The sequence below is a fragment of the Ovis aries genome, chromosome 11, assembly GCF_016772045.2.
Source record: "Ovis aries strain OAR_USU_Benz2616 breed Rambouillet chromosome 11, ARS-UI_Ramb_v3.0, whole genome shotgun sequence".
Classification (NCBI taxonomy): Eukaryota; Metazoa; Chordata; class Mammalia; order Artiodactyla; family Bovidae; genus Ovis; species Ovis aries.
The window spans coordinates 49,023,711-49,042,805 of NC_056064.1; the positions used below are offsets into that span (position 1 = coordinate 49,023,711).

General features: G+C 43.0%; 1 protein-coding gene across 1 annotated transcript in view; it reads right to left on the reverse strand.

The window, feature by feature from the left end:
• Window positions 1-19,095, reverse strand: part of PITPNC1 (phosphatidylinositol transfer protein cytoplasmic 1) — a 262,838-nt gene that overhangs the window by 107,667 nt on the left and 136,076 nt on the right. Inside the window, exons 3-4 of the mRNA XM_015098883.4 lie at window positions 9,163-9,251; window positions 8,036-8,043 (exon numbers count right to left, since the gene is read on the reverse strand). Coding sequence (XP_014954369.1) covers window positions 8,036-8,043; window positions 9,163-9,251 — 97 coding nt within the window. The remainder of the gene's footprint in view (window positions 1-8,035; window positions 8,044-9,162; window positions 9,252-19,095) is intronic.

Consider the following 19,095-nt stretch of genomic DNA (forward strand, 5'->3'; position numbering starts at 1 on the left):
GAAGAGCCGACTCATTGGAAAAGTAGCTGATGCTGGGAATATTGAAGGCAAAAGGAGAAGGGGGCGGCAGAGGATGAGATGGTTAGACAGCATCACTGATTGGAAGGACATGAATTTGAGCAAAGTCTGGGAGATAGCGAAGGATAGAGGAGCCTGGCATGCTGCTGTCCAAGAGGCTGCAGAGTCGGACACGACTTAGCAATTGAACAACAATAACAATTCCATCTTAGCTTACACAGTAGCTTAGATGGCCAAATTGTCTTCTAATTGCCTTCCAAACAAGACCAATCCCAGGGTTCAGGTATAATAACGTATCTTCCTTTGACTTGCTACTATTTCCTAGTTATGTAATTTTGGGGTTTCTAGTACCCTTGGCTGGGACTCAGTGAAAGGTGGGGGAGGAGAAGCTTAAGATGGATGAGAGAGCTTGAGAAGAATGTACACACAGCAGCCATCAGCTCTTTCATTCACTGGAGAAACTGATGAGGTCAAGAGAGAAAGTGAAACTCCTATCCAAGACAGTGTGCTGCTTTCAGAAAAACACCTGTCTCCCCAGTGCTACCCCTGGGAAGACAACCTGAGTTCATCCTGGGTGACTGATGACCCAATTATGAGTAGCCCAGCTCTCTTCCCGGGCTGGACTAACCCAAACCTGAGCAACTCTATCTCTCACTGTGGCTCGGTACTATTGGAGGTTCTCATGCAAGAGCCACTTCCTACTCCGTGGTCTGTTATAGTTGCCTTTTTTCCTACCTCTTCAACTAAACAATTAAAATGTTGGGTAGCCCTGGACAGCCCATTATTATCTTTAGGGAATAGTCAGTCCTTCCAACTAAGAGAAAAGGTGCTTTCCATTCGTCATCACCTCTTCTTCAGATTCTTATTAAAAGATCTTTTGGTGGAGTGGGTGGTCACAGTAGCAAAATATATACAGCAACTGTATATTCCAGGTCACGGCTATTGACTTACTATAGGCTTGAGTTTTCAATTTCTTACAAATGAGAAGAAAATCCTTTATTCTCCCCTGCTTCATTACTACCAAGGTTGAACTGATGCTGCAGAGCTATGTTCATACTCTAGAGTGGCCTTTTTTTAGCCCTAGAAAAACAGAATCGGCCAATTTGGAAAGCAGCCAGTCTCCTCGGGCACCTTCCTCTGTGACTTTATAAACTTCAGAAGAACCGGCAGGTTTTGAAGAACTGGTTAGAGGATCCGTCCTCTGGAAAACTGTCGTCATGTCATTCTTTGTTTACTGTATAATTAAGATTTCTTTTTCCTATAACTGAGCTAAAGATATTTTTTTCCACTTCCTGTGCAAACTGCATTTTCACATAATCCTAAACACACAGAGTCACTCATAGTGATGAAAAAGCTTTTACGTCTTGATAACCGTGATAACACTAAGGCCCGAGATGACCCTAAAGAGAAAGTTCTCTTGGCTGGATTTCTCACAAATGAGGGCACCGTGAGCTCTCAATAATAGGTTGGACAGTCAGAAATAAGACCCAGGGGATCCTAGGAATAGACATACACTGCTCTGGACTAATCCTATGAGGAAAGACACCTGTCCGGAGTATTATGAAGAGCCCCTCTGCCTCCCTGAGCGAGAGTGGAGTGTGGTAACCCCAGCTGGGAATTTGGCTTTGGGGTAGTTTTGTTTTGGGGCATAGACAGGAAATATGGGACTTGGAATGACACCAAGAAGAGATATTCAGGATTAAAAGATCAGGGGATAAAGAGCCCACCGAAAACACATTTAAAACAGGGGAAAAGATGAAGACAACTAAAAGCATCTGTCCTAAATCCTGGGAGCAGACCCTGTCGTTAGAAAGAAGAGTGGGCTCTTCCTCCCAGGCAGAGAGCGTGAGAACATGGCTGAGTCTTAGTCAGGAGGAGGGAGGCAGCTTCAAAATCAGAACTGCAGGCCTAAAAGTATGCACCTGCAGCCAGAGAGGAAAAAAGCCAGAGATCCTCACTGGGGAGATGGAAAGAAAAGCTGTGCTATATTTGGGATGGAAAATAAAAGTGGACTAGCCGGGAACAATGTTGCTTCCCTATGGAGAACTAAACCCAGACCTTGCCCTGAGACTCAAAGCTACCATGACCTGCCCTCCATGTGTCTGGGCAGCCAGGATCCAGAAAGATCACTTGCCCACTGAGCCTGGAATGACCAGGTGGTGAACTGAATGTTTTTGCCTTCCCTACATATGTTGAAGCCCTAATCCCCGAATGTGATGTTTGGAGGTGGGGCCTTTGGGAGGTAATGAGATTTAGATGAGGTCATAAGGGTGGGGCCCTAATGATGGGATTAGTGTCCTTATAAGAAGGGACCAAAGAGCTTGCTTTCACTCTCTCTCTGCCATTTGAGGACACAGCAAGATGCCTGTCAGCAAATCAGGAAGAGAACTCTCATCAGGAAATGAACCAGCTGATATCTTGATAATGAACTTCCCAGACTCCAGATCTATGTCAAATAAATGTCTGTTGTTTAAGCCACCCAGTATATGGTGTTCTGTGATGCAGCCCAGGCAGACTAAGAGCGGGTATCTGCAGGTGGGAGTTCCACTCTCCCCACGGTCCAGCTCAAACTCCACCTGCTCCAATAAATCCTCCCACCTTTCTCCCAGGCAGAATTTCTCTCTTTTTTGCACAACTCTCTGTTTGCACTTAGCCCTAGTCTTCTAGACTCCTAGACTCTAACACTTAGCCCTAGTCTTCCCTGAAATACTGACAGCTATGTATTAATTTGCTCTCATCTTATTTTCCCCTGCTCAAGTCACTTCAGTCGTGTCTGATTCTTTGTGACCCCATGGACTGCAGCCTGCCAGGCTCCTCTGACCATGGGATTTTCCAGGCAAGAACACTGGAGTAGGTTGCCATTTCCTTCTCCAGGGGATCTTCCTGACCCAGGGATCGAACCTGTGTCTCCTGCAGCTCCTACTCTGCACCATTCAGTCCATTTCACTCCCTGAGCCAATCCTACTGAGGCAGGAAGTACTAATGTTGTCCTAATGTGTCACTTGATTGGCCCTAACAGGAACGTGGCATGTCAGCTGCAGGACAGCTTCCCGGGTTTCAGAATTCTCTCTCCTTTCTTTTCCTTGGTTTACCAATGTTCCCGTTCTTATAACCTGACTTTTGTATATTAGTTTCTGAGACCACTTCTGCCCCACTGTCAGCCCCTCCCCATAAGAGGTCTGCCAGATAAAATATGAGATAAGCCCTCTTTTAATATAAAGTATAGCCCATGCAATATCTGAGACATACCAAAAATTTACTTGCTGTTCATCTGAAAATTCAAACAACTGGATATTCTGTATTTTTCCTTGCTAAGCTAGCAACTTTCTCACCCTAGTAGCTCATGACCAAGTAACCTATGTAAGAGGGGAATGTTGTCTTCTTGCCTGTACGTCTTCTTGAGGACCACAGTTCTGTCTATGAAGCTTATGGCCCCACCCCAGGGGCCAGGACTCTCCTTTTCACACTGTAGTTGCTTGTCTGGCTGGATCCCAGGGCCATTCATTCTGCCTATTGGTCTGAACCTCTGCTGTGACCCCGTTCAGAGCTCATCCAGGTCTGAGAGTCAGTCTGTCCTCTGAGACTGGCCTGTCCCATTTTGCCTCCAGAAAACTCCATGACTTGCAGATGATTCCCAGGATTTAACTGGAATATCTAACTATTTCCCATCAGACTGACTCCCCAAAGGGGCAGGGATTACTGTTTAATAAAACCTAGCATATAGCATGATGCTTTACATATTGTTGGTGCTTCATCATAAATTATTGTTAATCTAAAGTTAAAAAATGGTGATATGGATTAAATTGTGTCCCCCCTAAATATATGTTATATTCCTAACCCCAGTTCCTCAAAATGTGATCTTATTGAGAATTAGAGTTGTAGCAGATGTAATTAGTTAAGATGAGGGCAAACTGGCATAAGGCAGGTCCTTAATCCAATATGACTGATTCCAAGAAAGACTTCCCTGGTGGTACAGAAGATAGGAGTCCATCTGTCAATGCAGCGAACACAGGTTCGATCCCTGGTCCAGGAAGATTCCACGTGCCACAGAGCAGCTAAGCCCGTGGGTCACAACTACTGAGCCCGTGCACCTACAGCCCATGCTCTGCAACAAGAGAAGCCACCACAGTGAGAAGCCAGCACACTGCAACAAGGAGAAGCCCCCGCCCGGCTCCACTAGACAGAGCCCACACACAGCAACAAAGACCCAGTGCAACCAACAGTAGAGAAATACAATTATAAAAAAGAAGAGAGACACACAGTGAAGAGGATGCTAGCGAAGGAAGACACGATCACACAGAGGGAAGACAGCTGTGTGAAAATGGAGGCAGAGATTGGGGTGGTGCTTCCGCAAGCTGAGGAATGCCAGAGGCCACCAGAAGTTAACAAGAGACAAAGGAGGACTCCTTCCCTACAGGTTGGAGAGGGAGCACTGCCTTGCTGACAACTTGATCTAGACCTCCAGTCTTCAGAACTGGTATAAATTTCTGTTGTTTTAAGTGACCCAATTTGTGATACTTTGCTACGACAGCTCTAGGGAACTACCTTAAGGATTACATTATTGACCCAAAATATGAGAGTCTAGAAGAAATCAAATAATACTTGAGAGTTAGAAGGGGCTGACTATGAGATTATACAACTATAACTTCTTTATGCTTTGTCTCCAAATTTCCTTAAACAGAAACATCATAATTTGTGTTCCTTTAAAAATCTGAACCATATGATTAGAACTGCATGAATACTGTGGGTCAGAGGCTGGGCAGAAGTAAAGGCTATGAGTCCCTTAGAAATCCTCTGTGGTCTGCACAGAGGTGGGCACAAGAGACCAAGATCCCATGGTGAGAGAAACTGGCAAGAAAGGTTTGGGAGGTACATCTGTGTGGGTGACTTTGTCAGGAACCATGGTTTCCATTCTGTTGCCTTCTGTTTTCAGAACCTCAGTACTTTAATATACACACTTGAAAAATGAAGACAATATCACTAAACATTTTTCAGACTTCATTTCTCCATTAATTATTCCCACATTTCATTAGCAGTGTCATGAGTTTATGAAGAATAAGTGCTACTGGTTTGGGTCAAGCCAGAGTGACCCAATTCTAAGGCAGCAAATAACTATCTTTGCGTAGTTACAGGGACAAGAATTCTCTTGGCCATGCAACTACAGATTACATTTCAAATGAAGGTCCATGCACAAGCTTTTGGAGATGTAGGAAGTGGGATAACATCAGCTACCAATTAAATCAAATCAAATCTTAGACAATCCTAATGAGCCCAGTCTGCACTGAGACACACCAAGATATATTCCAATTTATTCCAATATATCCAATAGAACTTCCATTGCACTTTCATTCTAGCACTGTATGATACATGATAATTTGTGCATCTTCAGTCATGTCCAACTCTTTGCAACCCTATGAACTGCAGTCTGCCAGGCTCCTCTGTCCATGGGATTTTCTAGGCAAGAATACTGGAGTAGGTTATCATTTCCTACTCCAAGGGATCTTCCTGACCCAGGGAATGAACCCACATCTCCTGCATTGGTAGGCAGGTTATTTACCACTGTGTCACCTGGGAAGCCCCATGATATATAATAATAATGAATGTTTATTGAGTATTCACCATGCACCAAGGACTAGGCTGAGAGTTCATACAGATTATTTGATAAAATCTTCCTATCACCCTCATGAGACAGGAAATAGAGACTTAAAAGGAATTAATCTGCATAACTGTTAAAAGGAGGCAGGATTCAAAAGTTTCCAAAGTCTTCCTCTTGAAGACTGTACAATTGATGGGGCTGGGAGTGTTGTTGGCGGGGAACCATTCAATTTCCTGCTCTTACAGGCAATATGCTAACAGTCTTCCATCCGCTAGATCAGGGGTTGATAAACTATAGCCTGGGGACCAAATGTGGCCTGCTGCCTGGGCAAATATGCCCATGCCTATATGTCTACATATAGCCTCTGGCTGCTTTCTCAAGGACAGAGACTGTTCAGCCCACAGACAGAAAGTATTTACTATATGACTCTTTACAGAAAAAGTCTTCTGATCCCTCTGTTAGATCATTGAATTGTTTTATTAATACTAACAGATCTATTAAAAGGGGATTATCTCAGTTTTAGAGATGAAGAAACTTAGGTTCACAGAAGTTAAGCTCTTGTTCTAGAACAGTGTTTCTCTGATTTCCAATACATAGAAGTTGTATTTTGCCATAGAATTGCCTTTTTTCTTCCAAAGATTGGAGATGGTGCTAAATGTATATTCCTTCATTTCATGAAAGAAAAGAATGAGCATTCTCATTACCAACAGTTCTTTAAGTGGAATAAATTTAATTTTATGAAAAGCTTTTTCTCACTCCATTTTGTTAAGGGTGGGTGAGAGTGCAGTCACGGACCAGCATGAGTTCAAGAACTGACAATTGAGGGTCACTTCCTTAAGAAATTCATCTGGTAAGTGGCAGAGCCAGAGGTCTCAAAACAGGTGACACTTTCGTATCTGTTGGGACTATCCATCTACCGCTGACCCATGCATTTCTTCCATCATTCACTAGTGCAGGGAACCACGCTCATGCCGAGGAAATCATGAATCATTTTTCTCCACGTCTTTCTTACCCTCTCTCTTTCCTCTGGCTGTTTTTTGTTTGTTTTCATTTTTGGCTGTACTACACTGCATGTAAGATCTTAGCCCCCCATCCAGGGATGTGTGGAAGTGTAGGGTCTTAACCATTGGATTGTCAGGGAAATCCCAACCTTTCTTTGGCTGTGTTGCTTAAAACTAAACACTCAGGACTTCCCTGGTGGTCTAGTGGTTAAGAATCCTCCTGCCACTGCAAGGGACATGGATTTGATCCCTGGTCCGGGAAGATTCCCACATGCCTGGGAGCGAATAAGCCCCTGTGCCACAACCACCAAAGCCTTTGCCCTGGAGCCCGTGCTCCACAAGAGAAGCCGCCGCAGCGAGAAGCCTGTGCACCGCAACTAGAGAGTAGCCCTCACTCTCCATAGCTAGAGAAAGCCTGCAAGCGGCCCAGCCGAAAATCAAATGAACAAGAACACATGGATCTTTAACAAAGACCCAGCCTGTTCAAAATTAAAGCCCAAAGTACTCAGTCTTTTTTCTTTAATAACAAATAAAAAATAATCCCGTTTATTTTTTATCTTGCTTTCCCCCCCTTTTTAAACCTTTTATGTTGTATTGAGGTATAACCGATTAACAATGTTACAGTTTCAGGTGAACAGTGAAGGGACTCAGCCCTCCATACACATGGATCCATTCTTCCCTAAACTCCCATCCCACCCAGGCTGCCACATAACATTGAGGAGAGCTCCACGTGCTACACAGGAGGTCCTTGCTGGTTATCCCTTTTAAATATAGCAGTGTGAACACTCTTAAGCCTGACCGAGCTCAGTTAACCATTTTCTTCTTATGACAGTTTGATCTATTTGCCATTGAGGAAAATGATCCATATGAAAATACCAACACAATGACATAGACTTCTTTTTTAGTGTAAGTCACAATGCTAGAGGCTCTTAGGACAGGAAGAAATTAAATGACTTTATCAAGCCACTGAGACTGTCTAATCTGAGTAAAACAGTTTGAAGGCATGTCTTTCCAGTTTCAAGGTCTTTCTATAAGGGATCAGATCACAGACTATAAGGAAAGGCCTCTCCCTCCATTGATAATTACCATCATCTCTTTAATACCGCATTGCTAGAAATTGTTCTATTATAGTGAACTACCACAAATAGAGCAGTCAAGCTATTTAAAAATACAAGCAAAAGTTAATAATGTAAAGTGACTACGAAGGCATTTTAAATTACATTCATATTCTTGAACAAATGAGAACATTCAAATTATTGCACTGTATATAACTATATAATGGCATATATTTAAATATTTCTGATTCTGAATTATTCCTCTTTTTTTTAAATTACATTAATAACATGAGAAGTACAAGGGAAGCTCCAATTACTCCTCTGATCTTAGGCTGAATATTTTTAAATGATTAAATGAAACTTACTGTGTATTCTGGTCCAGATGTTCATTTGGGCAAGAGGGAAAAGAAAAAAGAGAAAATGATGAGTAAGACCACACTTATATGCAATATAAAGCCACAGAACTAACAAATATTGCTGAATTATAATTATTAAAAATGTGGCAAAGAAACCTTCTGAGAATTAAACTTTCATAAATACTAAGTGTCTCCATGTTTGTTCTTGAAACTCTTTCATATGATACTTTTGCGGTTGGGTAGATAAGGAGTGTAAGACAAGATTCAATTAGCCTATAGGTTTGTGGCTAATTAAAAACTAAAGAGTTGGCCTTAGAAAAGCAGAATAAAAGGCTAATAATTCCAGTAGAGCATTTCATTAACCACAAAGGAAATCTTTTAAGTGGAAAAGCAGCTTTTAAAACCAATAAAAAGAGCTTGTTAGGCTGATACTCAAATGGGACCTTGAATTTTCATGTGTTTGAGGTCAGGAACCAAACCTTTTCAATTTGGGGGCCAGTTTCTAGCTCAGTATCAACATTTTGAGTATCGTTATCACGCCACTACAAGTTGAGGAGGAAACTGATTTTCATATTACCTTATTACAAAGGAAGTGGTTTGGAACAGAGAGACCCAACAGAACCTTTTATCTAAATTATAAAAATAGTCAAGTTTTGCTCTGTGTGTGTTGGGGGAAGGGTGTCTGTTAAGCAAAGAAGTCAAAATAAACAACTTGATTATGAACAAACCACACCTTAAAATAACTTAGGGATTATTGAGAAAAGAAGGAGAAATAAGGATAATGAATTACTTTAAAATTAGCCTCCAATTAAAATAAATAAATTTATATTAAAAATTTTTTAATAAAAAGGATAATGAAACCTCTAGAAATGTCACTAAGTAGAGCTTCCTTTTTCTTCTCTATATGCTATTTACAATGATCATTTCAAGAAGGAAGATAGAATAGTTTAGCTTAACCCCTACAACCTCCTGCTAGGAAGAGTGTTGACTTAAAAGCATGGAGACAAAGGGTCAGGGAGGTGTCACAGGGCTCCTGTGAGTCCCTGCTGGGATAACCCACGCTCAATCAGTGAAATCTGAATCCCCCCATGTCCTAGCATGGATGCTTGTGACATAATGGGTGTACAAGGACTTACCTGTAATTGTGTAGGGATAATAGTTCCATGCCTTCTCTGTTACATAAAATATTTTGGGAACAACAGCTCTAGCCCAACTAGGCAGTTTGCTAAGAGGAGAGAAAGAAAACGACAATTAGAGTCTGTCCAGTGCCTCACCCTGCTACCATATCTGTTCAGAGAAATTGACTGCTGGAGAAGTCAGAGGACTGCTCTTCTCTCCACAGCCACTTGGTCTCTATCTCCCTGGTCTTCATCACGGTTAAACTGTCCCTTGTTCATATTAGTATTTAGGACACGTAGGATGACCACGGACAACAGAAGGCAGGAAAGAGGTTCAGAACAGATTGGTTCCCCAGAAGGAACCAACACTGCCAATACCTTGATTTCAGACTTCTGACCTCCATCCTGGGAGAGGATTAACGTGTGTTGTCTTAAAGCCATCCAGTTCACCACAATTTGTTACTGCAGCCCCAGGAAACTAAGGCAACGACAGAGCCATTTCTCTGGAACAGGGACCCGGGCAGCCATTTGCAAAAAACATTCTCAAAACAAGGAAAACCCAAGGGCACAGGTCCCAAGACCGTTAGTAACCAAGGACTAATTAAGTTTTGCTTTGCTTCATTCTGTTTTCCTTCTGAGGCAAACTTCACAGCTTTCTGCAGGCCCAGAAAACTCCTAATATATTCCTGTAATCTGTTTGCATGATTTCATTTCCCCCCACACTCTACTCTGGGGCTTTCTGTTTTTCCGGTTGCTACTATCTTGTTTCTTTCCTGTGCTGGTGCCTACAGCTAAGTGTCTGGGACACCAACGTCTAGCAGTACATCAGACCCAGAGACAGGACGCAGACTCTCGGCAGTTGGCAATAAAAAACATTAAGAAGCAGTTGTGAATTGCAAGCTGATCTAGCTAAGAGAGTGGGGACACCAAGGTAATAAACCCCAAATCCCCCTCTTGGACACAGGGTTTAAATGACATCCAGAGCCAGTAAAACACCATGCTCCTTGTATGTCTTCCCAAATTGCTTCTCTTCTTTCTGACAGTATCCAGGACCTGCTTTTTAAAACACAAATACGTATTTTTGATGGTTGGCCAGACCTAACTCAAAGAAAGCTCTGGGCCATTTATCACAGCTAAAATAAATGGGGAAATCAGAGTCCCCCCTGAAGCCAGGTGGGCATCAGATAAGGACACTGTTCATAGGTGCGCTGTGAGGGGCGTGCAGAGCAGTATTATAATTCACAGAACAGTTCTTTTTGCTGCTGTAATGCAGAATGTCTCACTCTCATAAAATCGTTTCTGCAGTAACTGCTCATTTACCTTCCCTTTGCTCCACTAGGAAGGAAGAAGCTTGCTTCCCAACAGAGGATTTTACAGCTTTCGCCTAGGATTTATTCTTTCAGTCACTGAAGCTGGAGGGTAACTGGGATTGACATTGAGAGTGGGAAGGCAGTGCTGGGCTGGCTTGTGGGAAGTGGTCACGATCACCAGGTCCCCCGGGTCCCCTCCTGCTTGTCCCCACACCCCAGCGTGATATGCCATTGTGTCAGTCAAGGAGATGTTGATTCTACTCATAGGCAAATTGGTTTCTCATGCTTTCAATGGATTGAAATGGGATTGTAGAAGCTCCCCAAGGTAAGCTAGGCATTGTTCAGCTTAACCAAGTACTTTTGTCTCCCTTCAAGCGTTAGAAACCATTCCCCACTGTTCCGTCTACACTGCACAACCCCCACACCCCAGACTCACCAGCCTCTTGATAGTACTTTGGGGTCCAAGTCTTCCTCCCTTCATAACTCATTCCCTGTATCATTTAAAAAGCCTCCCAGCAGAACCATATTCCTAAGCAACAAGCATTTTCTGGAAGGAAGATGACAAACACCAGTCATTTTCCATTCATGTTGAGACTTGTCCTATTTGTAAATGATCAGGACTACAGGCTCTAGAATCTTTACCTTAGCTGTCTCATCTGCCAACGTACGCAGAATATGCCACACGATCATCAAATACCTTTTCCAAGGCACCCTAAAACGACATTTAGCCAAGATGGCTGATACGATTTTTATGTGACTCTTATACATAGTCTGGGAAGCAGGCCCTTCTGGTATAAGCCTTTTATTAGGCCAGGCACAGGAGCCACTGGAACAAATTCCATGATATGCCATTTAAATATTTTTAAGCCTACTACAGACCTTCTCTTAGCCCCTGACTTCCCCAGAGCACATCATTACTCAAATAGCTTTTGTCTGAGAAAGTAAAATTCATTTTTCCCTGCAGCAATGATTTATCAGGGCTGCAAAGGAAATGAAATTAGACTCCACTGCTGCTGTCACTTTCATGATGTATACTGCCACACAGCCTACCATTCCAAGGAGAAGCCTGCCACTCAAACTTGCTACCTGGCGTCAAACAAGACTCTCTCTGCTGGAAAGATGGCACGACTTGAATCATGCTCTCTTGGTCTACCGGCAGAGATCAAACCTCCCCAAATAATCTCGCCGTGGCTCAGGCTTTAGAGACACTGAGTGAAAAGACAAAACTCTAAAATACCACGTTTCTCTAAAACCTTTGTCCATGTCTCCCAAGGACAGACTTTTTATACTGTTTCATTTCTTATATCTTTACTTTGTATGAAATAGTTGCCCCAGGTTACATGGGACTGTCCTGGTTTTAGCAGTGAAAGGTCCTACATGCTAAATTCCTTGATTATGAGCAAAATGGGAAGCTGGTCATTCTAGAACAGTGGTTCTCATTTCAACAGGAAAGAGGTGAGGGGATTTCCCCCTCCGGGAGCTATCTGGCAAAGCCTGGAGACATCTTCAGTCATGAGAGCTGGGGGGGTGGGGACGGGGAGTGATGCTGGTCTGGCATTTAGTAGGAAGAGGCCAAGGATGCCCCAAGGCAGGCATAATCTGAATTTGCCTCAGGTTAAGAATGTTTATCTACTTCATAAAGAGTTTTTGGAACTGAATCCTAAACCATCTCTCCCTTCTATGGCTTTACAATCCAGATTATCACCACGTTCTCTAGCATATCTAACCTCATTTTGCAATTTATGTCCATTTGGGAATATTTTTTGGCTTCAGGGGTTCTCGAACATCATCAGGCCAAATGTGGTCCAAATGGAGTCTGATTTCATTTTCTCAACAGGGGTCAGAATATGACAGTCTCAGCTAGACACTTTGAACTTAAACATTCCAGGCAGGGAGTCCTTCTGAGTTCACAAAATAACAGTACTTTGGGAAGAATTTCCTGGGGTCCAGTGGTTGGGATTCAGCATGTTCACTGCGAGGCCTGGGTTCAATCCCTGGTTGGAGAACTAAGACCTTGAAAGTCATGCGGTGTGGCCAAAACCCCCACCCCAAAACCAACCAAAACACAAACAAAAAAATAGTGCGTCACACTTCTGCCAAACTGCATATCTGAAACTAGTCACTATGTACCCTAAGATTAGGCTCAAAGAACTGGAGCTCATTTAAGTGATTTTTTAAAAATAATTTTATTTCTTTATTTATGGTTGCACTGGGCCTTCACTGCCGCATGCGGGCTTTCTCTAGTTGCAGTGAGCCGGGGCTACTCTTCATTGTAGCGCACGGCTTCTCATTGTGGTGCCTTCTCTTGTGGAGCACAGGCGCTGGGCTCGCTGGCTTCAGCAGTTGTGATGCGCCAGCTTGGCTGTTCTGCGGCATGTGGCTTCTTCCTGGTCCAGCGATTGAACCCGCGTCCCCTGCGTTGGCACGTGGATTCTTATCTACTCTACCATCAGGGAAGTCCCATTTAAGTGTTTCTTAAAAGGTCTTAGCTACCTTCATATCTCCATTTCCCACTGGTCCAGGACAGATATTCTGATCTTTTCTTTTTTGTGCCCAAATCTGACATTTGACAGTCGTTTGATAATAATTGTCCCTCTCCAGTTGTGTGTATAGTGATTTCTGAGGTCTTTAAATTTCTTTTCTGCTGCTATGGCTTACTCATTTACTCCCTAATGCATTGTCTTCTGGCTGGTCTTTTCGTTCTGATCTTAATGTAACTCTTTATACTGCAGCAAAGAGATGAACTGAGTTTCTGGACTGTAGCCATTTCCTGTGGGAGATAAGGCTGCTGGGGCATCACCCACAGAAATTCCTTGAACTTAGACACTGCTGCCACTCTTTCTATAAAAGGACAGTATGTTCTGGATTCTGGGAAAAGAAGCCTACCTTGTGTCAGTTCTTGGAAGGCTCCGTGTGTGGACAGTGGGAGGGTAATGTGGCAGGGGTGCTGGGGAGCATCTAGGGGAGTCGACCACATGTGTCAGCATCACTGGGTAGGAGCGTGGCGGAATCAAGGTGGAAATTGCTTGACAGAATGACCTTGAAGACCCCAACCAGGCCGAGACATCCTGCTTCTGTGGTTTTTCCATGGGAGTAGTCAAACGGACAGAAGGCATGGGGCCCAGCAGCATGAGGATGCCTGATGTGTTCTTAAGGATTGAGATGGGGACCAAATGAAGAGCGTGGACTGAAAGGTACGTCTGAAAGAGGGCCATTACGTGTTCTATTTTTTCTAATATATATTAAAAATACTATTTATTTAATATTATATTCAATAGACATGAATTCAATATTTATTTAGGATATATGACTAAACATTCTAAAATATATAATGTTCTTATACAGATGGCTATTGTGTATTGCCTGTTACCCATAACTAGAATGTGAGTCACACCAGGGTACAGATCTTTGTCCTCTTCACTGCTGCTCCCCCAGTCACACCTAAAATGATGACTGGCACACAGCAGGTGCTTAATAAATATTTTCTGAATGAATGAAGATCATCTCTGGATATTCAGAAATCAATAATAACTATGAGGAGTCTTTCAAAATAGCGCGGAAATAAGCTCTTAGGTCAGAATCTCTGGCTCCAACGCTTCCTCTCTGAGCTGTTGCCTGGGCAGTGGGCTCTCCCATTGCCACATAAACTGTGGCTCTAGGCTCTTACTTTGGGGTAAGATCTGGGAGAACAGGAAGGAAAAATGAGAAAGAAAGACCCAAGCCACAGCATCAAGGCTCTACCAATGAGCTGGTAGGTAAAGTGACCGTCTGGTGGCTTTGCTTATCCAGTTAAACAAGATTCATGGCTTAGGGAAGCTGCCCCCTCTCCCACCCAGAGCCACCAGAAGCCAGGAGAGGTTGCCCTGGAAGGCAAGAGCTAAGTAGTGGGAGCAAGGTCTTCACCATGCAAATCATTTCAGGCATTAGGCGGAATCACCGTTAGAAGCTGGCAACCCTCCCTGACTGGCAGCTGCCAGCACAGCCTAATTAATCCAGCAGCCATAGTGGAGAAGAACATGACACTTCATGACTGATAAACAAGCCAAAAATAGGCTCCATCTTTCCTCCAATTCCCCTCCGCCCCCATCTGCTTCTCTCCTCTCATGAGTTTCAGTGAGAGGGGACTGGAGTGAAGCTAGGAATGAGGTGAAAATGAAAGGGGACAAAAGAAAAGCTCCATCCTCATATGATTCTGGACGACAGGTTTTATTTAGAATCGCTATTTCAGATTAGTATCTTGACTCTTTTTCCCCAGATGCCAGTTGAAATCAGGATTTTTGCAGACAAGCCAAGAAACACCACTTATTTGGTTGACTGAACTGGACTGAAGGCCCAAGGACAATCACCAAATGTGCTAATGTATTAGTACTAATGTAATGTTCTAAATGCATTAGGGCAGCCACCCAAATGTACTGTACACAACAGTGTATCAGACACTATAGGAAGGGCCAGAGAATGGAGTAACCCCACAATCCAGGGAGCTAAGCGACAAGAACTAAAAGGATAACTGGCATTTGAAGAAGACACTATACTCAAGCTAAAAATGGGCAAAGGATTTCAATAGACATGTCTTCGAAGAAGACATATAAATGGCTAATGAGCACATGAAAAGATGCTCAATGTCATTAGTCATTAGGAAAATGCCAATCAAAACCCAAACAAGATACCACTTCAAACCCACTAGGATGACTGAAATCAAAAAAGACAGACAATAACAAGTGTTGGTGATTATGCAGAGAAACTGGAACTCCCATACATTGCTGGAGGGAGTGTAAAATAGTATAGTCACTTTGGAAACCAGTCTGGAAGTCCCTCTCCCACTCACTAGCAGCCAGGCTTGACCTGGGAACTCAATGGGATGTTTATGCCTGGAATTTTATTTTATTTGGCCATACTGTGCATTTTGTCGGCGAAGGCAATGGCACCCCACTCCAGTACTCTTGCCCGGAGAATCCCAAGGATGGGGGAGCCTGGTGGGCTGCCATCTATGGGGTCCCACAGAGTCAGACACAACTAAAGTGACTTAGCAGCAGCAGCAGTGCATCTTGTGGGATCTCAGTTCACCAACCAGGGATTGAACCTGGTCCATGGCAGTGAAAGCCTGGAATCCTAACCACTAGACCACCAGAGTTATTCCCTATGTTTGGTATTTTAGAACAAAGGCTAGAAAGAAAAAATGGACAGTTCAGGCCTACCCCTGGCAGCCATGATGGTAATGGCAAAATGCAAAGGTCAGTTTCACTAAAGATGGTTGTCCTCATTGTTGTTCTTGGCTTCTTGGAGCTGCCCTGACCTGATAGCTATCCAATCTCAAGCCTCCAGATAATTCTGTGGACCACGAACATCCTTCCATGAAATGTCCTTTCTGATCAAGAGAGACCCGGAAAGGAGGCCCTGATGATACAGACACTACGTACTTCCAGTGCTCCAAACAGTTGCTGTGGGTAATAAGTCGATAAAGCAGTTTCTGAATGTGGTTTGTCTTGCCATACAAATTGATGTAAAGAAGGGAATCCATTCCTTTTGCCAGATCATGAATTCAGGTCCACAGGACACTGGTATTTCTCTGAATAAGTTATTAAGTGAGCACTGGAACAACTTAGTAACTTCCAGTCCAACTTTTAGAGCCTACTTACCTGTGGTCAGTGAGAGGTCCACAACATGCTACAGTGACATCAGGATTATTTTGAGCTGAAGACATTTGAGAATCCAACAGTTGCAGGAAGACATTTTTTCTGAATTCTGCTTATCCTCATAAAAACAGAGCCTCCCCAAAGAATTCAACTGTCATAAATCCCCTCTCCAGGAGTTTTGCAGCCAGAGAAGACTGACTCCTATCACCAGAGACAAGAAGTAAGCACCAGGACAAGAAAGCGCCTAAATAGACATTGTCACAAAGCTATCTTCTCTCTCATCTGTTCTCCTGAGGCCCCATTTATTTCTCATACAAGATACTTCTTTTCCCCTAAGTCCCTTTTCTCTCCCTCCCCTATTAAAATGGTATATAAGGCCTAAATTCTAACCACTCCTTTGAGTCATGTTTTTCTGGATGCTCTTGCCTATGTACATGGATAAAAACTTGTCTTTTCTCCTGTTAATCTATCAGTTTCAGTTTAATCTGCAGGACCCGAATCATCAATACTAAATAAATTACAAACAGCTGAGAAAAGAGAATTGAAAGGCAAAGGAGAAAAGGAAAGATACATCCATTTGCATGCACAGTTCCAAAGAATAGCAAGGAGAGATAAGGAAGCCTTTCTAAGTGAACAATGCAAAGAAATAGAGGAAAACAACAGAATGGGAAAGACTAGAGATCTCTTCAAGAAAGTTAGAGATAACAAAGGAACATTTCATGCAAAGATAGGCACAATAAAGGAAAGAAATGGTATGGACCTAACAGAAGCAGAAGATACTAAGAAGAGGTGGCAAGAATACACAGAAGAACTGTACAAAAAAAGGTCTTAATGACCCAGATAATCATGATGGTGTGATCACTCACTGAGAGTCAGACATCCTGGAATGCATCCTGGAAGTCAAGTGGGCCTTAGGAAGCATCATTGTGAACAAAGCTAGCAGAGGTGATGGAATTCCAGCTGAGCTATTTCAAATCATAAAAGACGATGCTGTTAAAGTGCTGTAGAAGGGAAGGGCAATCCACTCTGGTATTCTTGCCTGGAGAATCCCACGGATGGAGCGGCCTGGAGGGCTACTGTCCATGGGGTTGCACACAGTCAGAAACGACTAAAGTGACCTAGCACAATATGCCAGCAAATTTGGAAAACTCAGCAGTGGTCAGAGGATTGGAAAAGGTCAGTTTTCATTCCAATCCCAAAGAATGTTCCAACTACTGCACAATTGTACTCATTTCACGTGCTAGCAAGGTCATGCTCAAAATCCTCCAAGCTACGTTTCAATAGTACGTGAACTGAGAACCTCCAAAGGTACAACCTGGATTTAGAAAAGGCAGAGGAACCAGAGATCCAATTGTCAACATCCACTGGATCATAGAAAAAGCAAGAGAATTCCAGAAAAACATCTACTTTTGCTTCATTGACTATGCTAAAGCCTTTGACTGTGTGGATCACAACAAGCTGTGGCAAATTCTGAAAGAGATGGGAATACCATACCACCTTACCTGCCTCCTGAGGTAATCTGTATGCAGGTCAAGAAGCATCAGTTAGAAACAGACATGGAACAACAGATTGGTTCAAAATTGGGAAAGGGGTACATCAAGGCTGTGTATTGTCACCCTATTTATTTAACTTATATGCAGAGTATATCAAGCAAAATGCCAGGCTGGATGAAGCATAAGCTGGAATCAAGATTGCTGGGAGAAATATCAATAACCTCAGATATGCAGATGCCACCACCCTTATGGCAGAAAGTGAAGAGGAAATAAAAAGCCTCTTGAGGAAGGTGAAAGAGAAGAGTGAAAAAGTTGGCTTAAAACTCAACATTTAAAAACTAAGATCAAGGCATCTGGTCTCATCACTTCATGGCATATAGATGGGGAAACAATGCAAACAGTGACAGACTTTATTTTCTTGGGCTCCAAAATCACTGCAGATGGTGACTGCAGCCATGAAATTAAAAGACACTTGCTCCTTGGAAGAAAAGCTGTGACAGACCTAGACAGCATATTAAAAAGCAGAGACATTACTTTGCTGACAAAGGTTCGTCTAGTTAAAGCTATGGTTTTTCCAATAGTCATGTATGGACGTGAGAGCTGGACCATAAAGAAAGCTTAGCGTCCAAGAACTGATGCCTTTGAACTGTGGTGTTGGAGAAGACTCTGGAGTTCCTTGGACTGCAAGGAGATCGAACCAGTCAATCCTAAAAAAATCAACCCTTAATATTCATTGGAAGGACTTATGCTGAAGCTGAAGCTCCAATACTTTGGCCACCTGATTCGAAGAACTGACTCACTGGAAAATACCCTGATGCTGGGAAAGACTGAAGGCAGAAGAGGACAACAGTGGATGAGATGTTTGGATGGCATCACCAACTCAATTGACATTAGTTTGAGCAAGCTCCAGGAGACGGTGAAGAACAGGCAAGCCTGGTGTGCTGCAGTCCATGGGGTCGCAAGGAGTCAGACATGACTGAGAGACTGAACAACAAAAAGTGGATGGAAGAAAAGTTTTTCCTCCTTGATACCACTCATAAGATGGACAGCTGGACTTACAAATAATGAAATCAGTTGACCTAGGCCCTACTTTGATTGGAATACAAGGACCATGTCTTACTTATTAAGAGATTCTCAATACCAGAACAATTTGTTACACACTGTCAATTTCAATAGATATTCAATTAATGCATTACAATTATAAAGCAGCCTCACTATACTGAGAGTCCCATGACCTCTGCATGCAGGACATGTGTTAGCTTGAGGTGGGTTAACTCTAGTTTGTAACTACAAAGTAGTGAAAAGTGTTCATTGCTCAGTGATGTCCTATTCTTTGAGACCCCGTGGACTGTAGCCCACCAGGCTCCTCTGTCCATGGGATTTCCCAGGCAAGAATACTGGAGTGGGTTGCCATTTACTCCTCCAGGGGATCTTCTCCACCCAGGGATCAAACTTGGCTCTCCTCCATTGCATATGGATTCTTTACAGTCTGAGCCACCAGGGAAGACAGTGTAA